At 42.1% G+C, this 22,102-nt stretch overlaps 1 protein-coding gene across 2 annotated transcripts in view; it reads left to right on the top strand.

The window, feature by feature from the left end:
• Positions 1-367: 367 nt before the first annotated feature.
• Positions 368-22,102, top strand: part of LOC139331955 (tight junction protein ZO-2-like) — a 130,745-nt gene continuing 109,010 nt past the window's right edge. Inside the window, exon 1 of one of the 2 annotated variants that reach the window (XM_070963551.1) lies at positions 368-552. In XM_070963551.1, the coding sequence (XP_070819652.1) occupies positions 434-552 (119 nt within the window). In that variant the 5' untranslated portion in view covers positions 368-433. Of the gene's footprint in view, positions 553-3,834; positions 3,998-22,102 lie in introns of those variants that run through there. The other variant, XM_070963555.1, reaches the window with a different exon arrangement.

Here is a 22,102-nt window from a genome sequence, read left to right as displayed (position 1 = left end):
CAAAGTGCTTGATCTTCTGTGATCTGCTGAATTGTGAAAGCTGATAGAAACCGTAGATCACAGTGTGAATGCTGACTAAAGATATCTCCAAACTGAAAAAAAAAAGAAAAATGGAGATGGATGTGGCGGATTACCACTTTAAGCACCCAGAGGCTTAGTGCCACTATTATCCTCCTGTGGTGGGATTTTCTCTGTGAATTATGTAACGGTAATGCTTCAACACAAATCACTACATGGCTGTTTTGTTTTTTGTCTTTTTTCCACTGCTGCTCTGTCTCCTCTGTTCAGCACTCAGCTCTCAGACGTGCTCGATTCCTCAGCCCTGCAACCAGAAACACAGACTGACAGGAAGGGTGGACCAACTGGAGGCAAGCGGAGGTGTTGTCATGGTTACAAATTGACTGATAGGTGTTGTAATGATGCTAGAGCATTGATGAGCAGTAACATGAAGTATAAGAAGTTCATAACCATCATGCAGGCAGCTCTTGGAGTTGCCCCCCTCAACAAGAGAGAGCTGATCCCACCGCCACGCAAACTCTGGAAACCTGCACAGTGAGTTGTTGTGTTGAGTTGTTGTTGTTGTTGTTGCTTTGTGTGTGTGCATATGTGCTATATCTAGGTATATTTCAACTGAGTATATGTGAGTGCACTGGAAGCAGGCCAAAGTGGTGTGGTCTAAGAAATCAATGTCAAATCAAAGAGAATCTATTTATGGTAATGATACCTCAGCTCACTGCAGGCCTTCAAATCAAAAGCAGACATTAATGTTTAACAGCCACTCCAACTGTTCGACCTCTTACATGTTTTTGCTTATGCAAGCTCCATGCATGTTCACTGGTTTACAGAGCGGCATAGCTGAGTTTTTTTCAATGCATTTATGAAGAGAATACCCACTGGTTATGGAATTTCTATCACATCTTCTAAAGTGTCTTATTTAATTATTAGAGAGGAACCTTGCAATATGCACTGATTTGATTAATTTAAAGGGGTGAATGTTGCAAAACTAATGTGATCAAAAAACACAACTGAACATAGTATGCCCATTTAAAGTAATTGCGCTTAAAACAATTGGTTAGAAAATGAAGTCATATAGTGGCATTGCACAGAGATCCATGTAATTCAAGTCAGTATGAAACAGTGTAATAGAATTACAACATAATAAAATACACAAAAGAATGTAGTTTAAAATAATGAGTTAAGCATCTTCTATTTGAATACAGTATGACCAATACTTTGATATCATGCAACATCACTCTACTACTTGTCACTTGAATGTAAAAGCAGTATTTTGTCCTTGTTGGTGTGCTCACATGGAACTTTATCTCACGGTCCAGTGTTATTTTCCAAGCCTACCGATCCTGCCACATGATTCAAACTGACTACAAACCTGAACAAATTCATCTCAAGATCCCTTTTGAAGTCAGCTGAGGTATTCACTTCCACCTCATCCATTATTTTCCTTCTGCATTATTTCACTTATTGCTCACTCATACTCCATTAGAGATGCCCACCCTTACTGTTCAACAGGGAGTTAAACACATGAGCAGGAATAATGAATGTAGTTGCAACGTGAGGCAAATTAATGAATAGTAGATCTTTTAATAGACTTGATGAGGTGACACACTAACATACAGTGTGCACGCTGCACACTAATGATGGGCAGTAATAAGGCCAAAGAATGTCCCCAGTGGAGCAGGTTTAACACTGTACACGACATCACCCACATGGACCTTATGAATCATTCAATCCATTTGATTTACACAAAAGCTTGGGCAGCAGAAACACTCATCACTTTAGGCTTTCAGAATGTGCTTTCTTGTCTGTATTTTTTCATTATGCTTTATTGATGCTGTAAAGCATTTAGAATTGTTTTTATCTGTTATGATCATTGTTGTTGTTGCTGCTGTTGTCATTGTTTGAATGAGGAAAATTGCCCCTGTTTATTATGTGCTTATCTAACCAGCTATTTTTATACGCTTGGACACCCACCATTGATTGAAAGCAACACATTTACACCCTTCGCACAGGATTGCTGAAAGGCATTATGGAACATGTCAGTCACAACTCGAGCACTAAATAACTCCTTAAAAGTATTTAACAATGGAGGAAGAGCTCAGATGTTTTCAACTGCCTGTGTGTATGTGTGTGTGTGTGTGTGTGTGTGTGTGTGTGTGTGTGTGTGTGTGTGTGTGTGTGTGTGTGTGTGTGTGTGTGTGTGTGTGTGTGTGTGTGTGTGTTACCACTCATAGTTCTTCCATAATGTGGTGGGCACATGACATTACAGATTCAGCACAACATCTGAATAATGAATAGATTCAAAGGGCTGAATTTATATCAGTTGTGTGTGTGTGTGTGTGTGGGGGGGGGGGGGGGGGGGGGGCATGTATTACTCATGTTGTGGAGACATAAAACTATCATATCAGTCATATTGTGGGGACTCAAGTCCTCATAATGTTAGGGGTGAAGATTTGGATTAAGGTTACGGTAGGTTAGGTTTTGGTTAAGTTTAGGGTAAGGTTAGGGTAAAATTAGGTTAAGGCTGCATTAATCTCTAAATAAATGATGGAAATGTGTGTGTATGTGTGTGTGTGTGTGTGTGTGTGTGTGTGTGTGTGTGTGTGTGTGTGTGTGTGTGTGTGTGTGTTTACAAGGGCATAATTGCCACTGGGGGAATGCCCCCTTCACAAAATCCTACTTTTGCCTCAGATTTGTTCCAGTGTGAGGAGAAGAGAGGAGCAACACAATAATGTTAATGCTCTCATGTGAGTCACCTTCAGCTTCTATCAAGTACTCACAATAATTCAACTGACTGTTGAACATTTTTCAGGCAATATACTGCATGCTGCATTACAGGGTGGATGTTGTTGGCTTGTATGTAAGACTACAGGCACTACTCAGAGCTGACAAAGTGCTTCAGTTTGCCTAGATTTCAATTAAAAAAACAAAAACATTTGACTCGTTTTTAATAGGTGAGTGTGGAGTCTGGTATTCTACTTTTAAAAGACTTCATTGCAAGAAATTAAGGCAGCATCAATGCTTCAGCTCAAATCCCTCTAGTGGACATAGTAAATATGACAGGAGCAAAGAAGAAGAAATGGAAACAGCCGCTCAGTGTTATGTATCTCAATTAGGAGCGTAAGCTGTTGTATTTTTTTCATTTCTATTTGGGAGGAGAATGTAGCAATTTGCAGACTGATTTACAGTAATGTGTATAATGTGGTGCTGAATGTGAATATAGTGTTTGGTGCATGTAAGTGTGTAAAATGGAGTGTAAATGGTGCTTGATTTTGAGAGAGAGAACAGTTCATGAATTTTACAACATATGCTCACTGAATGCATTTTGTGTGAGGGCAATGAAAAGCGATCCACAGTTCAGTCCACGCTGACCTCTGCTGACTGAGTGAAGAGTTTTGAAAAAGTGTTGCAGAAATGCAAACGTTATCGATTTAAAAGCCTGTAATGTGTTGCTTTTGTCATCCTAAAGCTGAGCATTAGAAGCACACACACACACTTACACACACACAGGTGCACTCACACACAGGTGCACGCGTACACAAACACTCACACACACACACACACACACACACACACACACACACACACACGCACACACACGTGCACGCGCACACACACAGGCGCACAGTCACAAGTCTCGCATGCAGTAGCAGTAGTAGTGCAGCCATCCTCCTCCCTCTCTCCCTCCATCTCTCCCCTCTCTCCTTCTCTCCTCCTCCCTCCCTCCCTCACTCCCTCTCTCTCTCTCTCTCTCTCTCTCTCTCTCTCTCTCTCTCCCCCTCTCTCTCTCCTCCTCTTCAGTCTTGCTCGGTCTCTGCTCTGTCAACAGCTCCTGCATCTCTCTCTATCTCTCCTCTTTTTTTATCTGTGTATCTCACCGGCGTTCTTGTCATCTATCACCATGCGTCTCGGCATCTCCTCCTTCATTTCGGACATCCTGAGTACCTCCAGTAACATTTGTTTCTGCTGGACTGAGGGCAAGGTAGAGTACAGCCTCCTCCACCTCCACCTTTACCGCCCTGCTGCTGCTGTGCTCTGGAGCAAGGCAGCAGCAGGGCCCCTGGCATCTGCTGGGGACACACACACTTTTATTTAATGTCATGGTGTTCCACTGGGCTGCTGTGGATCCACTATGGTGTGTGTGTTGTGTTAAGAGTTTGCTGTGTGTGGGTGTGTGTTTGTGTGCAGGAATTTATCATTATTGTCAAGGTCTGGCTGGCTCAGCTGTTTGCTATTGGATTGGCTGAATTCATACTACAATAGCTTACAATATATAGTCGAGGTTTGTGCATTTAGGCCCTCTGTATGTGCTGGTATTGGTGACAGTCTGGTGGTGTGCTGACAGAAGAAGTGTACAGAGTTCATACTCAGTTCATAGAGGCTACTGTGGTTTTTTCAGTATTCTTATATTAGCCAGTGAGATCCAGTATCTTCTCGTACAAATGGACTGTTGTATTTATTTGAAAACTAAGTTCTGTCTTTTGAAACATAAAATCCGACCTTAACCTTGTTACACCTAAAGCCTAAACATATTGATTTAATTGTCAACCTTCATCCTGGTCAGAGGAGAAGCCCAGGTTCCTGTCTGTGGATCCAGTGCTGGGATGTCTGGGATGTATTTAGCCTAGCTTAGCACAAAGACAGGATGCAGAGAGAAACTGCTGGCCTTTGCAAAAGTTTTCCATTGCTTTGTCACAAGTGGAAAAATATACTAGAAAATGCATAGCTGTCCTATAAACCGCCTGTATCTTTGTAGCAAGCAAGCTAATTGCCAATGACATCATTAATTATCTTCATTTTATCGTATCATATATCATATCACATATATCATATATAATGTTTTCTTAGGGATGCACAGAGACAACAGCCAGCATTCTTTCTGTGATTGTGACGCGGCCTCACTCGTCCTGGGCTCGGGCTTGGTTGCTAAGAACCAAGAGGACTCATGAAGGTGATGCCTGCAGTCATGGAGCCCTGTGGCTGCTTATCAGGAAACTGCATCTAAGACAGTTATTTCTTTTCAAATAATTGCAATTTTGACTGGTTGGTTGATCCATCACTCTGGTCCAGACTGAAATATCTCGACTACAATTTTGGATTTGCCCAGCTTGTTTGGTTTATGACCAAAAAGTATCTGCAAAACTAATGATGTTCCCTTTAGCCTCAGTTGTACTTTGTGTTTAGAGCTAATTAGAAATGTTAGCATGCTAACATGCTTAACTAAGACAGAGACCATGGTGAACTGTTCCATCTGTAGCCAGCATATTCACATCTTTTATTGTAAGCATGTTAGCATGTAGTGTTAGCATTTAACCCAGAGTACAGCCTCACAGAGCAGCTGGCATGGCTGCTCACTCAAGATACATTTCTCATTATTAAATGAAAATCTCTGATTGTGGTATATTAGTCTGAACACACCCTATGTAATTGATGGACAGGTCAACTTTTTTTTTTTTTTTTTTTTTTTTTACAAACTATCAGACTATGCCTTTAACCATGCTTGCATCACTTAGCTCACAGAGGTTTACTGGTCACCAGTGCTGTCTGGGGCAGAAATGCATACTGTAGGTGCATGTGTTTCCTATTAAAGTTGATTAGTTTTCATTTGACTGTGTCAGGTGAATTTCGCATCAGATTTAAACATGAATGGCCATCTCTCTCAGGTCGGCTCATCTGTGCACACAGTCAAAGGATGTTATACAATGTTTGGTTGTAGAATCCATATTTATTTTAGCTGTGTTTGGCTCAGCTGCTTAACAAGGCTCTATCAGCGTATCACAACAGATGCAGTGTGTGTGGGTGTGTGTGTGAGATCGTGATGACAAGATAAAGAGATGACTTTATTGATATTGACAGACATCCTTTAGGCGTGTGTGTGTGTGTGTGTGTGTGTGTGTGTGTGTGTGTGTGTGTGTGTGTGTGTGTGTGTGTGTGTGTGAATCAGGGATAGAGACACACAGAGAAACAGTTATATAGAGACCTGAATGCTGAATGTAATGTAACACTTCTGCTGAAATGTTCCTCAGACGGACGTCGCGTGTGTGTGTGTGTGTGTGTGTGTGTGTGTGTGTGTGTGTGTGTGTGTGTGTGAGAGAGAGAGAGAGAGAGAGAGAGAGAGAGAGAGAGATTGATGGATTTGTCCCGGGACTGGAGCAGTATTAGATTCAGTGCTGGGCGTCGGCGGGGGAGTGCAGAGGCAGCTGCGGATCTGTCGCTGATAAACCAATCAAACACTACAGCAGCCTCTCTGTCCACACACAGCTGGAGAAACACATCGTCAATCCTGCGCTATTTATCTAGTAGTCATTACTGTAACACAGCCCACAGGCATCGATTCAGCTAAAGCTAAGGTGTGGCAAGGTCATCTGACGGCAAAGACGGCCAACATACAGATAGCAAAGACAACAGTGTGTTCACCTGCATCTCACTTATTTTGGCCATAAGTCTTCAAAGCATCTAACATCATTCCATTACGTTATAGCCATATTATGGTATGATATAAACTACAGTCAAATCAGCAAATTGAGAGAGTGACATAATATGAGGACGTTCTTAATGCTTCAAACGTGACTGTAACCATAGATTGAAGGTCTGACAGTATGTGCTGCTGCATGAGATGAACAGGGCTGGTTTTTCAAATCTTTTCATCAAAAGTCATCATCCCACAAAAAGACTAAAACCAGCAGTCTGCTTCTCAATACTTCTTCATTTTAAAAACAGATCACAAATAAGCACGTTCATTTTCAAAAAAAACTTATGCACAAGTGGAAAGACATTTGCTGGGGACGATTTTTATTGGTGAATTCATCCACACTCGGTGCTCTGCTGAGTATCTGGGGCAGCAGGAAGGTGTGTGTGGTAGAATTCAGCAACCTGACCTGAACCAGACGGGTTCTAGCACAAGACCAGGGCTGTGTCTTGCCTTGGGGTCGGGTTGGATTATTTTCAAGTAAAACTTCTCTCTCTTTTTCTCTCTCTGTCTACATGGATGCTTGTCATGTATTGCAAGTAGATACACATTGCCCACTGGAAGCAGGAAGAGAGAGAGCATGTCGTGTTAGCCTGGCAAGCTTACAAAAATGTGCAAATGGAGGGCTTCTTAAAACCCCAAATAATTCAGGGAAGGTCACTGCACTGTGGAAACGTTATGACATTGTCATGACAACAGATAAAAACTTCCAGTCTTCCTCGAGGCCTCGCCTGCACAAAGTTCTGCTCTGGATTATAACTGTTAAGGCTGTTTTCAAATCAGCCACGTTCATCTGGTCGATGTAGGAAAAAGGCAAAGTTCATTAACTAACATGTAAGGCAGGTCATGTATTATTTTGACATTCTATAGTGTTACATGCAGCTTTTTGACTCAAACATGTGTAACTAAATCTCTGGCTTATTGGGTAGTAGTGGTTCTGTATGTTATCTGCTGCTCAGTTTCTGTGTTGGTCTGTCAAAGCAAGTGTATAACTTTGTCTTTGAAAAAGAAATAACAAAAATATAGTCTCACTCAGGTTCGGGTCTCACATTCAGCAGTACTGGACAGGTTCAGCTGTTGGGTCTGAAAAGCAAGGTTCCATATTCGTTTTATTATTACTTTTATTTATTCAGTCATATAACCGAACTCAGATCCTTATTTAGACCAGTCAAAAAACACTGAAACAGTGTGTTTCTTAGATCAGTAAAGTGTTGTCCTGCTGGCTGAGGACTTGACATGTAGTTGCAGCTTCAGAGCAGTAAATCAGAATGCCTTTATTAGTCCCCAGAGGGGAAATTTCATAAATGTAAATGTAATGTAAATGTAAATGTATTTGGATGAGTCTGCAAAATACAATAGAATTCAATTCAATATAGAATCAGAGGAATTCTAAATCTAAAACTCTTTGTTGTGTGTTTTCACACTGATTTGAAACAGAGACATTTCTGAAGTAAGAAGAAATCCACACATATTAATGCAGCACTTCTGAAAGCTTAGGTCAGAAACCCTATCATCACACATGTGCTGTATATGTACATACATTTGAGTGCTGCAAACATTCAGCCTGTTTCTGACCTGTCTCACTTTGATCACTAATGTCTTCAGCTGTTTAGTGGCTGTGAATTGAATCTTCACGCCTTGTTGTAGACCGTAGCTCAGTGTGAGACAGAGTTTCTCCATTGCTCTCTGTGCAGTGAAGCCTGTGTGTGTCAGCACAGTGTCACCCTACACTGGGGGGGGGGTCGTTTTTATTTTGTGTGTGTGACAGTGTGTGTGTACTTGTGGCAGAGTGTGAGTATTTGCCAGGGGTGGGTGGGTCCATATTTCTTATTCTAATCAGTGCTGTCCTGTTGGGGCTATAGGCGAGCGCTTCTACAGATTAATGTTCCTCTATCGATTGATCCATTTGGCTGTGTGGATAGATGGCACCCTAAGGTGACCCACAGCCTACAGCATCCACTAGCTCTTCGTTTATACACTGCTGCACACTGGAACACACTACAAAAATACTGCCACACACACACACAGGTATACCTCATAAGAGTAGCAGAGTGCTGTCAATGCAGGATAATCAGCAGCAGGCTGTATGTTAAACAGTCAGTGACCATGAGGTGACAGCTTGTACTGGGGGGTGGCTGCTCCCTCTATTTCATCCACTACACAAACGCACAGCCATTCTACAGTCACTGTGATGTCACCTAGATATGTTTCTGAGGAAACGTTTTCAGGCCTGGATTTAGCGCTTACAGTAGACACCAGCTGCCAAGGCCAACCATGACAGGAGCCTGTCAATCAGTCAACCTTTTCCTCTGATGCTCTCTACATATGATCAGCAGGTAGGGTGGAAGGTACAACTCAAAGGCAGGAAAGTGCAGGGAAACGTGACGGACAAAACAAGACTTGGAAAGACTTTTAGTGGGTTACGCCAGTTTATAAGAAGGCAGCGAGATTGTTCCGATTGAATGGTTAAAAACCCAGCTACCATGAACCCGTTTTCAGCCATCTCAGGTCACTTTCAGGTTATGTTAGGGATAGCTGTCATCAATATCATGGTCAAATTGAAACTGGTTGAACTTGAGCACAGCAGTGCGGCGTAAGAGCAGCTTGTAGCAGCCAATGGAGCCTTTTTCAGTCATCTGTCTCATGTGCATCTGGTGGAACAGATACACTTCTGTCCTAATCCGTCTACACAGGCTGCGATTTTCTAATCTTTTTAAGTCTACTCATGTAAGTACAGTACAGTGATTGTGTATTGGGTTCCGAGCATGTGACCTCCACAGCTGTACTGTGCCTGAATGCATCCGGTGTGATGCTGACATGCTGCTTTCACTGTGCAGCCCGTGGAGACATGTCACACATGAGTCGAGGTTTCTCCTCAATGTTTTAATGTCCCCCTGATGTTATGAACATATCCCAATAGAATAATGATTATTATCATTTACATCAAGGCACACATTAGAAGTGAATTTATTGTATGTTAACACTGAGACGACTTACGGTAAAAAGGAGTTTCATATAGTGCTGCTTGGCTCAGAAGTGGAGTTCTCACTCATGAAGTAATTTATGCTCAATACAGCTGCTGTTAGTCATTGAGTAGAATACAGACCTGGGCCTCTGAAATGATTCAGGGCCCAGAGCTACACAGGGGCCCTGGAAGATTCTCAACAAAAGCGCACCTGAGGATGTGACAGGCAACCGCTGGTACACTGTTTACTGTCACATGGATCTCTAAAATTAGAGTCCAGTCATAACACCACTGCAACAGTGAGCCCTCAGAAAATGTCATCAGTCTGTCAAGTCAAGGTCAGAAAAGCTGAACTACAAATAACAGAGAAAAAAAACGGTCTGTGGTGTTAAAATAGAGGTCTTTATGAAACCAAGTGCAGTCTGCACACGACCATCATTTTTTCAATCCAATCTCAAAAGACCAATTGAAATGATTTTTTCATTGCTTTTGATCTCTGCGTCTGAACAACTGCATGAGTGGAACCATGTAGGACCATTATATATTGAACTCTGTGACTAACCAGCATTGTATCACAGCACAACCTTCAGCAACGTGATTGTGCAGCAGACTTATGATCGCTCGTGATACTGAACCTTAACATGCTCTCCTGCTAATGACTGCAGTCAGCAGTGAGGAGAATGTCAAGGAGACGGTACCAGACGAGAGATGCTTACACAGAGAAGTACAGTGAGGATCGTCCAGAGCGGTGATGGTGATGAAGATTTACATCAGCTCCAACAACAGGCGAGGATTCAGTCCTTTCAGATCAAGGACACTTGAGCAGGGAGGGTGTGTGTTGACAGCAGGCTGACCCCTGGAGTTCTCCAGGAGAAGGTTTGTATTTGGAAGCCACCCTGGAACACAAACCTGAATTTTCAACTAAGTTTACAGTCCCAAAAAAAGAACTAGTTCACATTCATTCCATCCATTTTTATATGAGCTGCTCATTAGCTGCAAACAGATACATTCAGTTTACCAAAAACATATGCATGTTTAGTGCTCTATTGCTGATTCATGGACAACACTGGTGCATAGTTTTCACCAACCATCAGGAGTAATTTTGGGTTCGGTGTTTTATTTACACTTTGACATTTGGGGATCGAACCAACAGTCCTGCAGTCAGTGAACAACCCACTCTACCTCCTGGCAACAGCTGCCCTGCTGAATGCTGCTGAATAAAACGGGTAGATTGTAGATAGCCCATAAAGCATGTGAAATATAACCACTCACTGACATACAGATGATTCTGTTTTGTATAACTGTGGATCTTCTGCAATCTCGGAGCCTATTGGCTATCACCAGGTGATGATTTAGGCTCGGGGGGCAGCGTCTAATGTCTCAGGACTTCCAGCATAGACAGTGGATATCCAGATAACAGATATCTGGATCAAGACTTCCTCTTCTATGCGCCAGTCATTGTTCTCTATTTAAAAATATATCCATAATAATAATAAGAATAATAATAATAATCAAAGCAAGTTAAAAGCTAAATCATTGTCAGGTGATAACCAAAATTGCATTTTAGCAAATGCGCTCAGCCTCTTTCATTCTCCACACACACTGTCTACCTGCATGCAACCAGAGCCCGCTCAAATGTGATTGGTCAATACTGTTCCCGTTGACAACAAACCAGAACGTTTCCTATTCAAAAATCACACCTATAGCCTCCAGATTCTGCAGTCATATACACATATCTGCATCGAGAGATTAGAGCTTCTGTCCCAGATGCACTTCATAAGTTAAGTTTGTCTTTAATATGTTGCAGAACGTGTGCTGAATGCAGTTAAAACGAAGTTGATTTTTATTGTCGACACAAGTCCTCTTTCTCTTCTGTCAGGCAAAGGCTGCTCACTGCAACCTTTCACTGGTCTTTGAAAATGGTAACACAATAGCTCTCTGTGTCCATGTTTGGGCTCCAAAAATAGTACACTGACATGTAGAAATAAAATGAGCATCACTCGTGTATTTCATACCACCCTACATGTTTTATGACTTGTCTAAAATTTCTCAAACATTAATACTTTTCATTTAGCAGTTGTTTAACTGTTTTGTGGCCTTCACATAAACAAGCACATTGTAACTAAGGAGCCTCCAGTTTGTAGCCATTCACTCAAACTATCCAGCCCTCCAAACACATTTATACACACGCTTGCACACACACCTCTGCCAGAGTTTCTATTTAAGAATTCTGCTCTGTTCCAGTTTTGTCTGCAGTTTGGATTAAAAGCAGCTCGTTGTATTGATCTGTCTCACTTCCTCCATTTCATTAAAAAGGCATAATGGTAAAGAATCCTGCAGACTCATCTTACCACCTTACAGAGCCTTACCTGATGGCAGAAGCACACACACACACACACACATGCACACACACACGCACACACGCACACACGCACACACACACACACACACACACACACACACACACACACACACACACAAGGAAATTATGCACTCTCATTACTCAGTCTCATTTTGACACGTATCTTGCACCAGGAAGATACACATGCACACAGACACACGAGCTAATTTCACACACACACACACTTGGTACATAGAAGCTCGCGCACACAGCACTTTTTTTGCTACCTTGACACATTTTCAACAGCCACAGTGACACAGACTAAGGTGAAAATAAAACATGGCTCTGACCCAGTGTCCGGGGGGGTCACCTCGTCTTCGTTTCCCATCCTGCCCTCTTCTCCTCTCTGCCTCCTGCTGTCTCACTCAACAACCCTGCAGCCGTTATCGTGACATCCAGAGACCAAAAGACACTGTGCTGCAAGTATTCATTAAGCTCACAAAGAATCAAAAGGGCAAGAAGTAAGATTTATAGCGTCTCTTATTACAAATGACTGCGACGTACTGTATGTATAACTGCGGATGGCTTTTCATCACTACAACATGATGCACAACACAATTAGCCCCCAGAGTCACGCTCTGCTTTATTGACCAAGTACCGTGTGAAGTATGTTGCTCTAACACACAGAGCATGCACAGTGTGGCACTGCACAACAACTGCATTGCAGAGTATACAGGAGCCATGTTTCCATCAAGGGTTTTTTTTATGCATGTTTGGAAATATCACATTCGAAAAGCTTGATGGAAACAGCAAAATTAAAAAAAACCCTCAATTTCACAAAAAGTTTTACGCTCACTCCAAGTGGTTTTCTTTTTCCAAAAAGTGTGCGAGATGGAAACACCTTTGCAGACTAAATTCTGACATAACGAATGTAACAGACATGACTGATCAGCTGTTTCTGCTACAAAACCCAAAGAAGAAGAAGCTGTTTCCACTGTACTCATCTTCCTGGATATTCCCATAACGCTCTTCATCTTCATACTCTTCATTTCTGGACAGCATGCAACATGGCCAATACTAGCTGACATGAAAGAACTATTACAGCTTGCCCAAACAAAATAAATTCCTGCAAACTACTTCTACTCTGTTCAGGGGCGGGGCTTGCGGACAGGCAAGCCAGGCAGTTGCTTGGAGCCCCCGGCCACTAGGGGGCCCCAGCCACTTATTTACGTTAACGATTATTGATAGGCCTGGGCTTTCAGGGACCTCTATTGGTCCCTGGACCTCACTTTGAGAACCACTAACCTCTAATTTTTCAGTATTCATCTCAAATGTCCCGGAAAACGTGCATTTATGTGTGCAAAAACCAAATTTTTGCGGCAAGCACAGGTGGGTTGGGGGCCCCAGGGATTTCTTGCTTGGAGCTCTAAAAAGACCTGAGCAACGCCACTGACTCTGTTTATTAAAGCCATGCGTAACGTAGCTTATACAACCAACTTCTGACAAAACTAAGCTTTGGTTAACCTAGTTTATTCACTCCACAGCACTTAATAGAAACAGGTCTAAGTTGCATTTTTCTTTCTTTAGTTGTCACATTTCAAAATTTCACTTAAATTTTGCTTGACAGTAGATGGAAACACAGCTCATAAGTGAGAGTGTAGGAGTCCTTTAAGGGCAAGAGTACTACAGCAAGATGGTGTGGTGCACAGTTTGTGACAAAAGCTCATTTTCTGATTTACACTGTGTGGAAAAGAATCACTTATTGAAGTTTCAAAGCACTCCACTCCCTCTGCTGCTCTGTGAGCAGGTGGCCAGTAACTGTCACGCTTGTGCATACGTGGAAACAAGGAATGCTTCAGCAAGGACCCAAATACAGACTATAAATGCAGAGCTGGTGCAGTTCAAATGATTTATTTTAAAAAATGGCAAAAGACAAAAGGCTTATGGGATGGAGAGGCAGGCAAAGGTCAAAGCCAGAGAGGGCAGTTCAAACACACAAACAAATCCAACACAGCCCAGGAAAATCAAAGCAAAGGTCCAGAAACACGGAAAAGCCTGGAACGCTTGACACATAAGGTATGAAGGCGAACTGACGCACTGAGGACAGGTCAAGCTAATCAACAATCACAAAGGCGAGAAAACTCAGGAAGTGAAGCAAATGATGACACAGGGTGAGAACTCTTTCAACTTAAAACCAGAAATAACAAAACTAAAATGAAAAAACATGACAGTAATGCCTTACTTTGCAGTCACAAAGACTTAAGAGCCTCACTGCAAAAGCAGTATCATTCTAATATTCAGCATACGGTAACACCTTTTACCAGTGCATCCTCCTGAGGTCACACTCTGGCCATATGTACATGTAAAGTAAATCTGCTGGATTTTGTTTGAGCTACTTAGTTATCTTGCTCCTTCCTGTTTTGATCAGTTGTCACAGCTCTATTTTGTCCATGGGGCGCCCCGTAGCTCAGCTGGTAGGGTGTGTGCACCATGCATTGAGGCTGTCGGTCCTCTGCAGTGGCTGCAGGTTCAACTCCTGCCTGCGGCTCACTTGCTGTGTGTCTTCCCCTCTCTCTCTGCCCCATTTCCTGTCATCCCTTCAGCTGTCACTGTCATAAAGAATTAAAAAAAACAACTATTTTGTTCATTGATTACTACTCACACATGCATCAGTTCCATCTAGAAGCTGGTAGGTGTAAACATGTAAAGGGTCAGTTCACCCACATTAGTCAAAAAACAGATTTTCTCCTCCATCTCTAGTAGTATCTGTCCATAGCTTTGCCTCTATTAGGCCAGGTGTTGTGATAGCTGTCGCTGAGATATCTGCCTCAACTCCAATACAATGACACCTATTGAAGGTAACAGATTCAACAGCAGCATTTATCAAATCCCATTCACTTCCATTGTATTGTCAGACCTCTCAAAACCTGGACAAAGAGAACCAAGACCAATCAGTATGGAGAGATATCACTACTACCGCTATAGCGAAATCCGAAAAGGTGAAGGTGAAGTGACCCTGTAATAACAAGAGTCTTGATAAGAAATAGTTGTGGCAACATGTTCTAATAGTGAGGAAGAAGTGCTGACTCAGTTAACAGTTGACCTGTAAGACCATTTCTGATTCCCAGAGCTGGAGTTTTCCACATTACAGCACACATTATCAGAGAAAACCACACATCAAACTAGTCTTCTCGTCTTTCTTTCGTGGGACTGATGAACATGCATGTATTTGTTAACACAACACAAACTAAAATCTCCTTCTCTCTTGCTATTCTTCAACATCTTCCTTCCCTCCCTCTCCTCTCATGTTTTCCAGCCTCCAATGGTCCCTTTATCGTTTGTCCTTTTCTCTTCCTCCTCTCAGCTTCTTGTCCTGCACGTGCTCTCAGAGTCAGAGATGTGTGTGTGTGTGTGCGTGTGTGTGTGTGTGTGTGTGTGTGTGTGTGTGTGTGTGTGTGTGTGTGCACATCTCCTGCAGCAGTGTTAATTAGCAGAGGCCAGATGGATGAGGTGATGGTGTGTTATAGTGCCCTCCACAACGCCACTCCCACTGTCATCCAGCATGAGCACACATACACACACACATGCACACACACGCACACGTACGCATGCACTTATACACACACACACACACACACACACACACACACACACACACACACACACACACACACACACACACACACACAGGGTTATATAACACAAACACAGTGCAGTGCAGATGTGCCCTTATTTACAGTTATATCTATTTTGGGGTAAAAGTGAAAGTGTTCTACAAGCTGTCTGCAGATGATTAGACTGCACAGCTGTTGTCATTTGAAATCTTTGACTTTTCAACTCCATTTTTCTTCCTTTCTATTACTTCTATTGCTATTTCTGGTGCCTTGATACAGTGTATTTTTGGAAGAGGTTCAAAGGGCGACACAGTTATAAGACTGCCATTTTTCACACCTTTCCAAAAATAATGTGAGCAGCAGCCAGTGAAGAGCCTGATTCTGAGAGAGAGAGAGAGAGAGAGAGAGAGAGAGAGAGAGAGAGAGAGAGAGAGGGGAGATGGAGGTAAAGCCTGGTTTCAATATTCATGATGTTACTCTCTCTGCTTAGACGCACTGCAGTAGTCTCTCTCTCCTTCTCTCTTTCTTCCTCTCCACTTCTCTGTTCAGCTTCCTCAGCAGGTTGCCACTATCCCATAAGCATAATCTCTCTCTCTCTCTCTCTCTCTCTCTCTCTCTCTCTCTCTCTCTCACACACACACACACACACACACACACACACACACACACACACACACACACACACACACACACACACACTGACACAGTGACCTTGACAGACAGGCTGGAGGCAGAAGTTGCTCTTTGACTCTTAATCACTGATTCAGGATCAGAACAAGCAGTATTTACCATAAGCAGTATAATTACAAGGTCAGACCTGAAGCAGAGTAGAGTAGTGTATGGTTACACTGTTTGTAACAGAACCTCTGCAGCAGATTTGCTAGATATTACATGTGCAGAGTGACCCAGCTCTGCCTTGCATTAGAAATGATTGTAATATTAGCAGTGAGTGACAGCGGAGTCATGAATTTAATGACATCAAACTTAATCTAACCATGATCTAAACTTACTCAAAACTAGAAGCAGAAGTAATAAGATATGTTCATACCATAGTAACCAGTTTCACATGGGAACAAGACATAAATAAGCTGCAGAGACGGTTTTCTCAGGCAGCCAGGGACAGTTTAGTAAATAAAAATGGATTGCTGCATCCCTTCTATTTGCACTAACTGAATGGGCATGAAAATCACTATGAATACAATGTATTAGAACTTTCTGCCTCACTGAAAAAAGTCAAAGATACAAGACTGTGTCCAACAACAAGTCAACTATCTGTGAGAAAGAACTTTATATTGACAAACGTCCCATCAGAGAGATTGTTGCTGGGTCAGCCTGGATTGTAATTCAATATAAACTTTATTTTAACTTTTAGGAGTATCACATCATGTCTACATGATCATAGTATATAATCCCTGCATAAGCCCTGTTCATGTGGTAACTCAATAGTCAAGTAAAAGCTTTAATGACAATGATGTGTCAATGCAGGAAAACATAACATGTTAGTATAAGAAGCTGATGTGCTGCATCATTTTGTATTAGCACAGTAATGAAAGATTTGTACTGACTGACGAATCAAGTCGCCGCAACAGGAAGTAAGAAATGTGCTTGGAGTTCATTAGGTCATGTGTCTGTACTGTTAGGGATCTGCAGTATGATTCACTTTTCCAGCTTTGCTTAGCTCATCTATCTTGTGTTTTGTATTATGGGACAACAGAGTCCATTACCACTGAAAAAATGAGCAATTCTACATACTTAATTTTGTCATTGTTTCAGTTTGAGCATATTATGCACTGAATAGACAATAGGACATATTAAACAATTTGGACACAGAGCAATCAGCAGTGACTGGCTAAGGCAAACTAGGCTGAACACAAACTCAAGCCCACAGAATGCAGTGACTGCATATTAAAGTTCTGGAGATCCACATCCGCAGGCCTGTTAGGCTAGCACCAATAAATTCAATCAGCTTGAGTCTATCCGAACGCCTCCATTAGAATTACAGAGGCATTTGAGATTTCCTCACTGAGGCAGACAGATCCTGGACGAGCTCTGGTCAAATAGGGTGTCCTCTCGTACATCACACTGAACGTGGAGGGTATGTCTGATGCTCTATACTGCAAAGTGAGTTTGAACGACGTTTCTGCAGATCCTGGCAAAGCCTAAATGTCAAAAGCCTCATGAATGGATATGAGGTCTGGGGATGAAGAGAGCAAGTTCAAGCTGAGATCTGCTGACTGCTGCTTCTACAGGACACAGCACAACAGAGGGGATGTCTGCTGCATCTCAATGCTCATCCTATGCAACTGCTCTGTTGTCATGACACAACAGAATCCGATGTTACAACCTGAATGTGGCTAATGTGGCATATCGATTCATTTCATGCTGAAGTCATGAATCGAAAGTTAAACTTTAAAAATAGGTAGCAGCAATTGCTTATTAACGAAAGATCATGTGCCTTTTCTGTGTCTGTCTGTCCTCAACACAGCAGTGAATTAGCTCTGTGCCCCTGACAGTTGATCTGCTGCATAAAATGGCACTCCTGCCCTGAGGTATCTGCATGCTTGTGTGTGTGTGTGTGTGTGTGTGTGTGTGTGTGTGTGTGTGTGTGTGTGTGTGTGTGTGTGTGTGTGTATGTGTGTGTGCGTGCGTGCGTGCGTGCGTGTGTGTGTGTGTGTGTGTGTGTGTGTGTGTGTGTGTGTGTGTGTGTGTGTGTGTGTGTGTGAGGCCTGCCTAAAGGTATGACATTGAGAAAAGATCTTCATAGAGTCTTGAGATTAGTTGCTTCAGAAGATAATCCTGCCAAAGAAATGTGTGTGAGACCTATAATCAACCACATTTGGAGCTCTTTGTCCTTCAAGTGACTGTTTTATCTCGCTGCTTGCTCTATAAATGTTAATGAGGACTGGACCAATATGAGGTTCAATGTCAGAACATCATCTTTGTAATAGAGGAGATGTATAAGAAAAAGATGTTCATTTGAAATATGACATGACATGATTGGAAAAGTGATCCAAAGATCTGATGGAAATCCCATCACCACTCATCAGATATGTTCACATTAAACTACTAAAACCCATCCATCCATCCATCCATCCATCCATCCATCCATCCATCCATCCATCCATCCATCCATCCATCCATCCATCCATCACTCTAGGTCTTCTCAGACCAGTTAGCATATGTAATTTCTCCACCACGTGCTTGATCTTATCCAAGTGGAAATGCCTGAAATTACTGCTACATGTAAGTGTCCACCCAGCTCAAATTTGAAATTGGTCTCCTTCTCGACCAAGAAGGCTTTCTTCACCATGTGTCCACCAGTGTCTTTTGTTGCCACACCTCAGAGTTGCAATAATTATCAAAATGGGTGGGCTCCTATCTAATTTAGCCATCCCTTTTTACCTGGTGTTTCCATTATTCTGTCCCTTACTTTGGGATGCAGTGCCTTTTGCTAGTCCTGGTTAGCCTCAGCCTAGCTTTATTTATGGTTGAGTTGGCTGTCTGATCACATACACTAACAAGTTGTGCAACTATATTTCTTTGGGCGTTCTTATTCGTTTTGTTCTTTCTGTAGGACACATTGTTCTCTTTCTGGAATATTCCTTTCGTCTCCATTTTCTCTTTTGATATCACTTCTTTCTTTCTTTCTTTCTTTCTTTCTTTCTTTCTTTCTTTCTTTCTTTCTTTCTTTCTTGTCTCTTTGTTCTTTCTTTGTTTCTTTCTTCCCTCTTTTTTTTGGATAAGCATGTATAAAAAAAGTTCATCAGAGGTCTGTCAGTAGTCAGTGTCAATGACAAAGCTATTACAGAATGTAGGTACATGCTCTCTCTGTCTGTCTCCCATACACACACAAATACGCACACACCAGCTCACTGATTGTAAATGCTTTCCATCCGTTTAAATTAAAACTCCCTCTCTCTCTCACCACACACACACACACACACACACACACACACACACACACACACACACACACACACACACACACACACACACGCACACAGACGCATAGAGGATGATGGTGGTATGGTCTGATACAAAGTGACAGAAATAAAAGACTGACTTGCTTCTGCCTGTGTGTGTGTGTGTGTGTGTGTGTGTGTGTGTGTGTGTGTGTGTGTGTGTGTGTGTGTGTGTGTGTGTGTGTTAGGGAGTATGAAGTTGTTGCTTTCAATCAAACATGGGTGCATATTATTTCTCAGTCTTCTATTCAGTCAGACGGCTACACAAATGTTAGGAGTTGTTCATGGAGATGATGATAAGGGATACAAAGGGGGCAGGTATTCTGGTTATTTTGTTCTGACCAATCACAAGCTGCTGATGTATTTGCCCCCTCATAGTCACTTTCAGTTGACACAGTAGCAGCTGCTACTAAAAGCTGATTATGAAAGTTAATTTCCTTACATTACATGTACGTACATGTTATTTATTTCTGTACTTTAAAACCAACATTGATGAGCAGCTGTTAAGTGCTTGCTGGTCAATGCAAGAAAGGTTGCAGAAAAGGTTTTTCTGAATCCCAGGTGAGGTCAGGAACCTATTCGCCATTGCTCCATCCATTCCCCTCAGTTTCACAAACTCGACTGTGAGGTCATACCTACCCTGTCTGTTCTTCCTCCTGTGTCCTCAACCACACCGTGAGCTCGGCTGGTTTCAGTTCATTTAGGTTAAGAAATAGAAACTTAACCTAAATGCTCAAGGGATTAGGATTATCATCCATGGTTCATAGTGATGGTAACAAAAGTGTTGCATACAAGAGAAAAGAAACAGATATAGAAAAAGCTGTCAGTCTGGAATGGCATGAAATCACAATTTATCAGCATACTGCATGTGAAAAAAGATCCTTGTGTCCTCTTTAACTGGCAGATAATCGTCATAGTGTACATCTTCCATGTCAATGAAGTAAAAAGTGCCTCTAGATTCAAGGATGCTGAGTAAGTGGCGCAAAGGATTTCCATCTGAATCAGGCCTGTTGCTAAATTAAAGAGTTGCAAAAGACAGTAAGTGTAAACTGTAGATGTGTTTCAGGTAGTGAGATAATTTGTGAAATCATGTTGGATACTTCCATCCAGAGGAGAGGTCTGTTATAAAGTCCATTTTATTTTAAGTGGACTGACAACAGCTGTACAGCTGTGTCGATCTCATCCACACTTCTCAACAATTTATTCTGGATTAAGGTCAGGTGCTTACTGATGGATCATATAGAAACAGGACAATCCATCAGGGAGCACCTGACCTTTTACAGTCTCTGGAAAAAAAAAACGAAAAAGTGGACGTCGATTAAGAGGTTTAAAACCAGGCTGTGGAGAGGATTACCATATCACATCTCTGGTTCAAACAGCCAGATATTCAGACTGAATGGCCATTTTCTCGCCATCCCATTATTCTGTCTGACGGTGCCTTTCTGCTGGCAATTTTCTGTTGAAGTAGGATTTAGTGTTGCTCTCTTTTCAGGCAGCACTGAGGCTGCAGTATGATAAACTGCAACTCAAGCAGAAAACCACAGCTGACTTTGAGAATATGTTGTTTGGGCAAAGACACTTTTCTGCAAAAGTTTGGAATTTTGTCTAATATTCTGAATATTTCTAAATGCTTGCATGCTCTGCCAATCAAAACACTTTTCCTCATAAGATGATCCACATTTCTAACATTAGTAGTGCAAGAAAACTCAACTGTGGTTCAGAGACCTTCAGGTGCAATAACCAAAAGACAGACGATGCATGTCAAACATTTCCATGTCCTGTCCAATCCCTGTGAAGACAGAGTGCTCTCACCGGAGCTGGAGTGCTATTAATAACATAAAGAGATGGTTTTTACTGAGCATGAAGAGAAAGGAGAGTGAGAGGAGCTCGTCCAACAGCGAGGCTGACCTGAGGTATCTATAGAGAAGATGAAATTTAATCCTTCAGGGAAAGACGAGGATCAGAGGACTGTGACAGGCTGAGGACCAAACACACTGAACCGTGGTATGAGGACAAAGGTCTTACTGTGCAGAGTTTGTTTCGTCAATTAAACTCAATCAAATGTGTGTGTATTCTGGATCAGCAACATTTTGGCAAACCCTCTTGTTTTCTGTCTCACATGAGAGCATCCATATGGTAGAGTTCTGTTCTGTGCGTCCAGTACAAACATATTTAACTAAGAAGAAGGAATGGAAGCAGGGGGAAGCTGCTAGCATATAGCTCAACATTAACACAACATAAACAGCATATTTGTTCCCTTGAAAGAGCCCAAATAAATGATAAGCCCTATGGAAAGAAAGAGTAAGGCTGCATGTTATCCTCGGTTACATTTATGTAGAATTCCCCCTCTGGTTTATGTTGCCTATTTACTTTTGTCTTGGAAAGTTGATTCTGAGGACAGACAGGGTGGACATCTACAGTATCTGAAACTTGACGTGTCATTAATGTTGAATAAAACACGGTGAGGTAAGGTCACATGCAGGTTTTCAATGCTGTGGCTGTGAGATTCTGCATGGCCTAAGTTCTGTAATCAGCCCAGGTCTGTCACGCTCTTATGCAAACCATGGAGTGTAGCTTTAACTTCAATCATATGGATCAAACTGCTTGTCCTGCTGGAGGTGTAACTCTCAGAAAAGTACAGAAAATACACTCCATCAGTCAGTTGTTTCCTCTAAACATTTGTACGCATGTGCACGTTAGCTGTCACACACATGCATGCATCTTGGACAGCCCTCC

Source organism: Chaetodon trifascialis, chromosome 6 (assembly GCF_039877785.1).
Source record: "Chaetodon trifascialis isolate fChaTrf1 chromosome 6, fChaTrf1.hap1, whole genome shotgun sequence".
NCBI lineage: Eukaryota > Metazoa > Chordata > Actinopteri > Chaetodontiformes > Chaetodontidae > Chaetodon > Chaetodon trifascialis.
This window is presented reverse-complemented; position numbering and strand designations above follow the sequence as displayed.